The sequence below is a fragment of the Triturus cristatus genome, chromosome 4_2, assembly GCF_964204655.1.
Source record: "Triturus cristatus chromosome 4_2, aTriCri1.1, whole genome shotgun sequence".
In the NCBI taxonomy this organism is placed as follows: Eukaryota; Metazoa; Chordata; class Amphibia; order Caudata; family Salamandridae; genus Triturus; species Triturus cristatus.
The window spans coordinates 565,414,028-565,426,408 of record NC_140586.1 but is presented as its reverse complement, the minus strand read 5'-3'; the positions used below and the strand labels follow the sequence as shown (position 1 = coordinate 565,426,408).

The window sequence follows — 12,381 nt, the reverse complement described above, 5'->3', positions numbered from 1 at the left end:
CTTTCTCAGGCTCCCTGATCAGCCTTCTCTTTTTAAGTTCCCTGTTGTAAATGGATGTTCGAGGCATATGAGCTGCAGATCACACACTGAGGATAAGATCGCCATCTGGTGTTGGGCTCGGATGATTGCAGGTTGTTGTTGTCTTCGGAAGAAGCCTTTGGTCACGAGGTTGGTGACTCCTCCCCTGGACAACAGTGCGCATGGGCATCCACTCCATCGGCAGATTGTTTTTTTCCGCCATTGGGTTCGGATGAACTTTTTTCCGCTCCAGCAGAAAACTTCCAGCAATCGATTTAACTCTTTAATCTTCATTCCATCGACGTCGACATCAACTCGGACCGGTTCCGGAAGCGGCTGATGGACAGGACACCCTTCAAAAAATGCCCCCAGTGTGGAGCGAAGTTCCCCCACAGTGACCACCACCAGGTTTGCAACCTCTGCCTGTCGCCGGAACACAACGAGTCCACCTGTCCAGCTTGTTCCGCTTTCCGTTCGAAGAAGACCCTCCGGGACCGAAGAGCTCGACGCCATATTATGGCCAAACCAGCTCCAGAACCGGAGGACATCTTTGCTCAAGATGTTCCCGAAGACGACACCGAAGATCTCGAGATCGTGTCCGAGGCCGACGATTCCGATGACCTCATCACTCCAGGGCAGCGTGTGAGTACCACCCCCCCTGCCCCTGCCCCATCCAAAAAAGCATTGGTCAAGACTCCGCCAGCTGGGCCCAGTCGCGACCGGAAATCCTCTTCAGAAGCCCCGCCCTCGGGCCCGGCTCCGAAGACATCTAAGCCTGTGGGTGGCTCGGGCTCGAGCAAACCTCACCTGATTGTGCCTTTAACACCCTCGGCACCCAAACACCCACTGTCGGCACCGAAACAGGCTCCAAGACCGAAATCTCCTTCGGCACAGAAACGTTCCTCGGCACCGAAGTCTCCACCGGCACCGAGACGTTCTTCAACATCGATGCCTGAAAGTCCATCGGCACCGAAACCTCAGTCGGCACCGAAACCTCAGTCGGCACCGAAACCTCAGTCGGCACCGAAACCTCAGTCGGCACCGAAACCTCAGTCGGCACCGAAAACTCAGTCGGCACCGAAAACTCAGTCGGCACCGAAAACTCAGTCGGCTCCGAAAAATCCATCGGACCCGAAAAAATCGTCGACGCCAAAAAATGCGTCCCCGCCGAAAAAAGCTCATAAAGACCCGAAGCGGACGTCACAGACACCACCTTCGGAGCCAGATGAACTTTTTCGACCAGATCCTACTCAGAAGCGGATCTACATCAATCCTAACACGGGACATGTGACTGCCATCCCATATAAAAAGCGGAAGCTGGACACTAACCTCCCCCAGCTCCCATACGGAAAAAGGACTGTGCTACTTCACCACTTCGTCCTTCCTCTCCTGTTTTACCTCCTAACCCGTCCCCCCCTCCTCCTCCTGATTCTCCTTTACCTTTACCTTTACCATCTCCCTATCATTCACCTCCTCCACAGGATGATAATGATGACTTAGGGGGAGGGGCGGACCCTGATTTATTTAATGATCCTGTTGATCCAAACGACCCTTTTACGTTCCCAGACCCAGCACCCATGGATGACTGGTCTTATCCTATACCTGAAATGCCTGACCCCACTACCTACCCCTCCAAGCCCTCCCCTCCTGATGACCACCTAGGGTTCGGCCAACTTATAAATAGGGCAGCAACATTCCACGGCGTTACAATGCACACAGACGCCCTTGAAGAGGACTTTCTCCTTGATACCTTTGAGCAGTCACAAAAGACTGTTCACATACTGCCCATGATCAAAGGGGTTATAAAGCATGCTACTGAAGTCTTTAAGGACCCTGTTCGAGCTAGGGTTCTCAACCCACGCATCGAAAAAAAGTACCGACCAGCCCCGCAAGACCCTGCATACATTAAGGCCCAGCTCCCTTTAGACTCCCTAGTCGTATCAAATGCCAGGAAGCGCGCTAACTCACAGACAACTGGAGAAACGCCTCCCCCAGACAAAGAGTCTAAGCTTTTAGAAGCCTCGGGCAAACGGGTCGCCGCGCAGGCGGCTAACCATTGGCGTATTGCGAATACCCAGGCCCTGTTAGCCAGGTATGATAGAGCGCATTATGACCAACTTGAGGACCTTATGCAACATCTGCCTGAACCTTTTAAGTCCCAGGCCTCTGACCTCATCCAAGAAGGCAAATTAATATCTAATGCCTCCATTAAATGCGCCTTAGATGCAGCAGACACTGCTTCTAGAGCGGTCAATACTAGCGTCTTACTCAGACGACATGCCTGGCTCCGTATTTCCGGTTTTAAACCGGAGGTTCAAACCGCAATTCTAGCTCAACCTTTCAACCAAGAGCAGCTATTTGGCCCTGCAGTGGATACTGCATTAGAAAAAATGAAAAAGGATAATGAAACTGCCAAGTCTATGGGAGCACTGCAGTCTCATCAAAACCGGGGTTCCTTTCGTCGCTCCTTTTATAGAGGAGGCTCCAAAAACACATCAACTGAGACCACGTCCACCTTTAAAAATTCTGGACAAACATCCCCTAACAGAGGTTATTTCCGGGGAGGTTATAGGGGAAACAATAACAAAGGTCGAGGGCGGGGCAACAACAACACCCGCACCTCACCAGCCACCAAACAGTGACTTGCCACCACTCCCCCCAGACCATTCCACTCCGGTCGGGGGGCGACTCCAACAATTCCTGCCTGTCTGGACTTCCATCACCACAGACAGGTGGGTAAGACAAATTATCCAGTCTGGCTACTGCCTCGAACTCATACAATCCCCCCCAAACATACCGCCCAAACAACGTCCAATGTCCTCGCATCATCTCTCTCTCCTCAAACAAGAAGTTCAATCCCTGTTACAAAAACATGCGATAGAACCAGTCCCCCTTCAACATCAGGGAAAAGGGGTATATTCTCTATACTTCCTCATTCCCAAAAAGGACAAAACACTAAGGCCCATACTGGATCTCAGACTACTAAACCAGTATATACATTCGGATCATTTTCACATGACCACTCTCCAACAAGTCCTCCCACTTTTACAACAGGGAGACTTCCTCGCCACATTGGACCTCAAGGACGCATACTTTCACATCCCTATGCATCCCGCTCACAGAAAATATCTACGATTTGTGGTAGATGGGCAACACTATCAATTTACAGTTCTCCCATTCGGAGTAACAACAGCACCCAGAGTGTTCACCAAGTGCCTAGCAGTCGTGGCAGCGCATCTCAGAAGACAACAGATCCATGTCTTCCCCTATCTGGACGATTGGCTCATAAAAGCCAATACATACCAAAAATGCGTTCTCCACACTCATCGCACGATTCAAACTCTCCACGATTTGGGATTCACTATCAACTACCCCAAATCCCACCTACAACCTTCCCACTTACATCAGTATCTAGGAGCAACCATAGATACATCCAAAGCCATTGCCTATCCCAGCACAGCCAGGATAGCCAGTATACAAAATCTCATCTCTCAATTTCAAACTCATCCATCTCTTCCAGCAAGAGTGTTCATGCAGCTCCTAGGCATGATGGCGTCATGCATCTCCATAGTCCCACACGCACGACTTCAAATGCGTCCCTTACAGGAATGCTTAGCACAACAGTGGAACCAAGCTCACGGACAACTTACCGATCTGGTGTTGGTGGACAGTCGCTCACTTCGATCACTGAAATGGTGGAACACCATCAACCTGTCCAAAGGGAGACCGTTCTTAGAGCCTCTTCCACAAGTTGTGCTAACTACAGACGCATCTCTCACGGGGTGGGGAGCCCACCTCCTTCACCATACCACTCAGGGCAGATGGACCAGCCAACAAAAACTGCTCCACATCAACCACCTGGAACTCTTAGCAGTGTTCCTAGCACTAAAATCCTTTCAAATTCACCTAAAGAACAAAACTGTCCTCATACGCACAGACAACATGACGACAATGTATTATATACAGAAACAGGGAGGGACACACTCTCTCCAACTGTCCCAACTGGCACAGCAAATCTGGAGATGGGCAATTCCCCAGAACATCTACCTGTTAGCAGAACATCTCCCAGGGATCCACAATCAAGTGGCCGACCTCCTAAGTCGCCACACACAACAGATCCACGAATGGGAACTACACCCCAAGGTTCTACTCCCCTTCTTCCAAAAGTGGGGACAACCAGACATAGACCTGTTCGCCACTCCCGAAAACACAAAATGCCCAACCTTCGCCGCCAGGTTTCCACACCCACAGTCGAAGGGCAATGCCCTATGGATGAACTGGTCAGGCAGATTTGCGTACGCCTTTCCGCCTCTCCCACTAGTTCCATTTGTGGTACGCAAACTGAAACAACAGTCACTAACACTAATACTAGTGGCTCCCACTTGGGCACGTCAACCGTGGTTCACCACACTTCTGGAACTATCTTTATTTCCACATCAAAAGCTACGCCTCTCCCCGGATCTATTAACCCAGAACCATGGAGAAATCAGACACCCAGATCCTCAAACACTGAACCTAGCGATCTGGCTCCTGAGGTCCTAGAGTTCGGTTACCTCAATCTCCCTCCAGACTGTATGAATATCATAAAGGAAGCCAGACGACCTACTACTAGAGCGTGTTATGCCGCTAAATGGAAACGATTTGCCATCTACTGCGCTAATAATGACATACATCCATTGGATGCTTCCATCCAAAACATCATTTGCTATCTACTACACTTGCAAAGATGCAATCTAGCGTATTCCTCTATACGTTTACACCTAGCAGCCTTGGCAGCCTACTTGCAAAATAGGCAACACCTGTCCCTTTTTAAGGTACCAGCCATCAAAGCGTTTATGGAAGGTCTCAAAAGAATTCTTCCCCCAAGATTGCCACCTGCACCAGTGTGGAATCTCAATGTGGTTCTAACAAGACTCATGGGTCCCCCATTTGAACCTATGCACAAATGTGAATTGCAATTCCTAACATGGAAGGTAGCCTTCCTTATCGCAATCACTTCCCTCCGCAGAGTAAGTGAAATACAAGCCCTTACACTCGAGGAACCTTTCTTACAACTACACCGTAACAAAGTGGTTCTTAGGACAAACCCTAAATTTCTTCCAAAAGTGATTTCCCCTTTCCACCTTAACCAATCAGTAGAACTGCCGGTCTTCTTCCCAAATCCAGACTCGGTAGCTGAAAGGGCCCTACATACCTTACATGTTAAAAGAGCCTTGCTTTATTACATCGACAGGACAAAACCTTTTCGAAAGACAAAACAACTCTTTGTTGCTTTCGCGCCACCACACAAAGGCAACCCGATCTCCAAATCAGGAATAGCCCGGTGGATAGTTAAATGCATCCAAATATGCTACCTCAAGGCTAAACGTACACTTACAGTTCCCCCTAGGGCGCCCTCCACGCGTAAAATAGGGGCTTCTATGGCCTTCTTAGGCAATATTCCCTTAGAAGACATTTGCAAGGCAGCCACATGGTCTACCACGCATACCTTCACTAAACACTATTGTGTTGACGTGCAGGCCAAACAACAGGCCTCCGTGGGCCAGGCTGTCCTAAAAACTTTATTTCAAGCTGCTGCAACGGATACAGGCGACCACCGCTAAGGGGAGCACTGCTGTATAATCTATCCTCAGTGTGTGATCTGCAGCTCATATGCCTCGAACGGAATATGCTACTTACCAGTATGCATCTGTTCTTGGCATGTAGAGCTGCAGAGTCACACACGCCCGCCCGCCTCCCCGGGACCTGTATCTGTTCCAGCATCCGTCTTACTTAGACATTACACATGGACATCCTTTCTTTCTTTTCTATATACTCCATCTTTTCCCATCATGGCGAAAAACAATCTGCCGATGGAGTGGATGCCCATGCGCACTGTTGTCCAGGGGAGGAGTCACCAACCTCGTGACCAAAGGCTTCTTCCGAAGACAACAACAACCTGCAATCATCCGAGCCCAACACCAGATGGCGATCTTATCCTCAGTGTGTGACTCTGCAGCTCTACATGCCAAGAACAGATGCATACTGGTAAGTAGCATATTCCTTCTCAAAGGCATTACTCACCTTTTCCCCTCGTATTCCTTTTGTGATGCTGCAGTGGGATTTGAATCTGGTTCTTACCTATTTGATGTGCGCTCCCTTTGAGCCGCTGCACAATTGTCCTAAGTTTATTAACTTTGAAGACTGCTTTCCTGGTTGCCATCACCTCTGCTAGGCGCGTGAGTGAGCTCCTGGCTCTTTCCTGTAAACCTCCTTTTCTTTCTGTGCAACCGGACAAGGTTGTGCTTCGCACTCGTCCTTTTTGCCAAAGGTTGTTACTGCCTTCCACATCGGGCAAACTATCACCTTTCCCACTTTCTTTCCGCCTCCACAACCTTCTAGAGAGGAAGAGAGGTTCCCAAAACATGCACTCTCATTTTACCTGAATCGCACACAACAGATGCGGGTGGATGACCAGCTCTTTGTTGGCTACGTAGCGCCAAGAAAGGCCGAGCTGTACACAAGAAGGCTATCTCCCGCTGGGTTGTCTTGTGTATAAAAGCCTGTTATACCCTGGCTAAAAAGGATCCTCCGGTGGGGTTGTGCGCCCATTCTACCAGGGCGACAGCAACTACTACTGCATTGGGATGTGGTGTCCCCCTGCAAGACATCAATCAGGCAGCCACGTGGGCCTCGCTGCACACTTTTACTAAACATTATTGCCCTGACAGTCAAGTCCGGAGGGACGGCTTCTTTGGCCATTCTGTTCTCCGTGACTTTCTGGTGTGATCTTGGTTTGCAGACCTACCACCGGGGTTGGTATTGCTGGAGTATCTATTCTAAGGTAAGGAATCTATCACTAATGTGTCTCTTTCAGATGCACAAGTTACTTACCTTCAGTAACGATACATCTGTAAGAGACATTAGTTAGTGATAGATTCCTTACTGCCCCACCCATCTTCCCCATTCTGCGAACTGATTTCTAGGGTTAAGGTTATCCCTTTCAGGGCCCTAGTTTCAATGCACCAGTGGTCAGTATCTTGCATGGCTCTGCGTTCCTGGCGTGGAAAGTTGTGTACAGAACTGACATCCGCGTGCGACGGCGGCGTCTAAGTAGCTGCCGCAACGTCATCCCGGCGACCATGACGCCTACGACGGACGCGGAGCCGCAGGACGCCACCTTCCGACGCGCAGGATTACTGCTGACGAAAGCTTTCCGGATCCAGTCTGAGGCCTGGGGGTAATTCTAAGGTAAGGAATCTATCACTAACTAATGTCTCTTACAGATATATCGTTACTGAAGGTAAGTAACTTGTGCTTCAGAAGCAACATTCAGTCTCCTGGGCAGAAAGGATCTGAGCCAATATGAGCATTTTGAATATATCATTCTACGTTCACCAGACCACCCACCCATGTTTAATTCACCTGTTGTGATGAAGTTTATTAAAGGTTTGACACGCATGTTCCCTCCCAAACAGTTTATAATGCTCTTGTGGGAGCTTAACTTAGGACATTTCTCATGTATACGCCCTTTGAAGCTTTGCATTGTAGTTCGCTAGGTTCCTAACTCAAAAAAACTGTCATCCTAGTTGTGATTATATCAGCTCATCACATGAATCAACTTCATGCATTTTTTCATGTAGTCGCCCTTCACCAACTTCTTTCTGGACAAATTGGTGCTTAGTACCTGGGTGGCCTTCTTACTGAATTTTATGGCTCCTTTCTAAACTGGGCAATCAATCTCTCTACCAGCATTCTTTGCTCGTCCTTACCTTTTATAAAGGGAGTGCCTCCATTGATTGAGCCCCCAGAAGGGATTTATGTTTTGACACTTATCATACCAAGGTACATTGAGGGTTTGATCATTCTCTGTAGAGTTTTCTCCGACAATGAAATGGAAATCTGCACAGAAGAGTGTCCTGTCAAAGTATATAGTCCTTTGCACCAAGATCTGCTATATACTGGCCAAGAAGCTGCCCCCAGACTGTCCGAGGGCATATTTCATCATGGCCAAGGAAGTTAGCACTGCCTTGGTATGAGAAGGTAACCTGTCTTGATATCTGCCAGGCTGCAACATGGGCATTGGTTCATAGGTTCATGAAGCACTGCTGCCTTGACAGTCTCGTTTGGTGAAATGGTCACTTCACCTCAGTTCTGTAAGACATTATGGTCTGAGCCCACTTTACTGATGCACTATCCTGGAAAGATATAGCTTTGATTTTTTTTTTTTTTTTTGGGGGGTTAGGAATCCACAGTTAGAAGTATCCATCAGAACAACAGGTTGGTTACTGTTAGTAGCACTCTATGGATTATAGCAGATTTCCCCTGCCCTACCACCTCCTCATTTTGTGTAGTGGCCTTTTGTAACTTTTAAAAAGGTCCCAGGCTAGTGATCAGCACCCTGTTTCCAATACTATTTACATTCTGCGTCCTGGGACGTGGAAAGGCTAAGAGACAAAAAACTAGCATCAGCTCACAGGGGTATCGCTTATATTGAGCTCTGCTCTGTCACTTCTGGGCGGTACAGTATCGAGTCAGCATGGACCAGACGGTGCCACAAGCATGGGAGCACTTGTACAACACTCTCTAGATCCATTCTGGCCCATGGAGGAATATTTGAAAATGAGGAATCTGCAGATAGATGGAGCATCAACCAGAAAGAACGTTACTAAAGGTAAGTAACTTACTCATTTGGCCTCCTGCCAACCACCCTCTTAAAAACCCCTCCACCACCTCCCATCTCCAGGTATAAAACAAAAATAACTCCTGCCCTGGGCTCCTGCCACCAACTCGCTCCACCCTGTGCATACCAGTTCACCCCCCACATTGAAAGCAGAGTCTGCACTGTACTGACAGTGGCTCTGTGAGACCTCTCAGCGCTGGTCTGCAGAGATCTGCACTGATGGGGGAGATGAAGGATGGTGCAGGGACATGTGCTTTGTTCTGCCTTCTTGCCATTGAGAACCCAAGAGATTTAAGGAAGGCTGGTGAGACTACTATCCGGTATTGCCTGGGTCTCTGCTTCAGGCAATAGAGTAGCTTAGTAGTTTTCTCTGAAGCCAGAATTTGGAGTATAGTGGTTAAATATGTTTTAAAACACATATCGCATACAGGCGATTGTGCTTTGTTTGTTCTCAGCAGCTGTGGAAAATATTCCTATTGCAGTCCTTTTTCTGGAATGCACAGATATATGTGGGGGGAACAGCAGTGGTTTTAGTCAGAGAAGACAAATAGGCTGACCATGGGGTATCCAATGGTTGGGTAGCGGAAAGATGGAGACACAGTACAAAGGCAAGAAGGGGTAAATGGTCGTAGAACACTATAAGCATCCTAAAATTCAATGTGGGAAAACTAATGTTCAAAAACCCAGTTCCTAACTGTGAGACATACAGTGCTCTGCTTTAACCACACCCCTCTGACCCCGGCTATACTGCCATTTTTAGTGCAGAGAATTGCTGTCCTAAAGAGTCCTTAAAACTCCCATGGCACTGTTGGTCCACTGTAGCTGTCATGGTCTGCTTGACATGCTTGAACACAGCTGCGGTTGGTGCAGGTAAGGGGGGTGGGCTGGGTTGAAGTCGACAGACGACGCCGACAAGGGAAAATAATTATAAAAGGAAAACCACTTACCTTGCGCTCGCTGAGATAAGTGTTTTTCTTTTTTTAATTTTATTTTCCCTCGTCGGCAGTCGACTTCACCCCACCCTACCGCTTTTACCTGCACTGGCCGCTACTGCTTGTACACTGCTTCAGCTAAATTTGTACAGAAACCGGCCTTTACCAATATATCTTTAGTCCAGTCTGACTGTACAGTACTCCGGGACAGCATCAATTTTGTCTCTCTCCTCGACAATAGGAAAAACTGTGGTGGCTGTCTTTTAATTTCAGGTTCCAAAATCTATACATCGGTACTTATTTTCTTAATGATGCATATTGTTCTCTGATTGTACCGCATCATCAGAAGTTCACACGGTTTCAAGAGAAATTCTGTAAACTTCAATGCTATCCGCTAACTTGTCTGCAAAGATTGTGATGTCCATCGTACACTTTCTAGTAAGGCTTTAGATTTGGCACTGTTTAATGTGACATTTTTGTCATACAGGGAAAATTTGTCAATGGTAACCGATCTGGGTGATCGAGCAGCTCAGGGACGCGCTTATGGAAATTTGGGGAATACTCACTACCTTCTTGGCAACTTCAGAAAAGCAGTAATATCCCATGAACAGGTACAAAACTACAGACCAATACAATTACTATAGATTAAAAAAACCTGGTCAACGGTTTGCCTTTTGTTTCTATGACTCTTAACGCTTTGATATACATGTTTTTAAGATAATTAAAAAATGTTGCAGAGCTTTGTAGTAAAACTGTTTTTGTCTTGTGGTAAATGCGCTTGTCATTCCATGTTATAATTCACCCAAAATTTAAATGTGATTGTTTGCCGTACACCATCTAGTCACAACACACAGGAATACTTACCACTTTGTAGAGGACAACGGAAAATAGTTCAAAGGTAAATGCATTGGTTTCTAGTGAGTATATGCAGCGCTCTCTCACCCAGTTTGTTCAGTGTCTGTCTCATATCTTGATTACACTTTTTAGTTCTATCCCAAGTGAGTCAGCAGTGCACCATTGTCCTGTTTGTTGAAGACGTGACAATGTGTACTTTTAAATGGGAAGCTTTCTTGAGATATTACTTGCCTCTAACTTTGCCTTAACTGTACATCCAATACATGCTCCAGTGGTTTAGAGTTGAAAAATGTGTGGCTAGTTCGAGTGGGATCTATTTGTTTGACTCACACCTTAGACTTTCCAATACTACCTTTGTTTCCTTTCTGTTTGGGAGTTGTTTTAGCTTTTAGCTTCCTAACCAACACAGATTGCAAGCAAGGGCGTTTTTAACAGCCCTAATCAATAATATTCTGGGCAATAAGCCTATAATTCTGCAGTTAACAATTGCTTTAGCATCCAGTGAAGGAAAACATACTACATCCCCATCTTTTTCCATTGACTGGAGCACCTTCACTCCCCAGGTCACAGGCCTGCTTCTCTTGAAACAAATGACTGCATTTGTGCCGATCCTTTTCTGATGTCTTTTGTGCTCCATTAATTATTTGTATTGATCATGCAAGTCTCTAAGTAACCCTGTGGCTTGCCTAATTTCGAATACCTTTTACTTGAATAACGCTTTGACTGGTGAGTTCCCAAGTTCATTGTTATATTATTGCTTTGCTTACCAATATCAAAGAAGTCCTAAACTAACATTTGTAAATTGCATTGTTCACTACTGACTATTTAGAGTTCTCTTTCTATGTGAAACCTGTCCTGAATAAAAGTTGTTTGGCTTCAGTTTTAACAAATCATAAGGTAACATCCTGGATCTGGAATGACATCACTGTATACATCAGGACTGCCCTCACCCTGCTCCAATGTAGGAGCGAGCTGAAGATATACCCCTCTTTAAAGAAGACTACATCATGGAGCAGTAACAGACCACTTCTGCTCTCAGAACCAAGCTACCCCTGCAGCCAGTCGTTGACAGTTTTTTTACCTTTTACCCTGGCATCACTCCTCTGCGTTTTGGCTAGCTTCACACTAGTAACAAAAAAGCCACATCCATACTGACGAATGATAATGTTAAGCTTCTTGAAGGTTCCTTGTATCCTAATGCTAGAGCTGCCACGGATGAGCAGGGGTGACAGTATGTGGTATTTTCTTCTTTTAGTCCTAGTGTTTTGAGACTGTGTTTAATTTTCGATTTAAAGCTGCTTATCTGTTCAGAACTTTGGGTCTGTTCAAAGGATGGTTTTAAAGGAACAGAAGATAGAGGAACATACAATCCACATCAGGTCATGACCAGAGTCCTTCGGACAACAGCACCTTGCCCTCAATAATGCGCTTGTTTTTTCAGTGTTACAAGATCATATTATAATGCTTGGTATGATTGAAAGGAGTTTACTTGTATGCAGTTAATATTGTGTAATTATTTCTATTGTTTCAGCGTCTCCTAATAGCCAAAGAATTTGGTGATCGAGCAGCTGAAAGAAGAGCATACAGCAACCTTGGAAATGCATATATATTTCTTGGTGATTTTGAAATGGCTGCTGAATACTACAAGTTAGTTTTTTATTATTTGGGTTATCTTTGTGAATCTTGCCTTTTAAAGTAACACTTCTAGTAAACATCAGAAAGAACCGGAAACTTGTGGAAAAAAGTGTCTTCTCTTTGGTCTTCCTGTATTTGTTATGTACATATAAAGACTATATTTACTGGTATCCCTTGACATTGGACATGGTCAAAACACCTTTTAGCTTCTGTGCTCTGAACTTTAAATAAGGCAGCAAATGGTTAATTTTATTGATAGCTCAGTCTATTTTCTAAGGA

At 46.3% G+C, this 12,381-nt stretch overlaps 1 protein-coding gene across 2 annotated transcripts in view; it reads left to right on the top strand.

Annotated features, from left to right (window-relative positions):
• Window positions 1–12,381, top strand: part of GPSM2 (G protein signaling modulator 2) — a 362,291-nt gene that overhangs the window by 180,763 nt on the left and 169,147 nt on the right. For both annotated transcript variants that reach the window (XM_085602218.1, XM_085602219.1), the window contains 2 exons: window positions 10,100–10,223; window positions 11,999–12,114. In XM_085602218.1, the coding sequence (XP_085458344.1) occupies window positions 10,100–10,223; window positions 11,999–12,114 (240 nt within the window). The remainder of the gene's footprint in view (window positions 1–10,099; window positions 10,224–11,998; window positions 12,115–12,381) is intronic.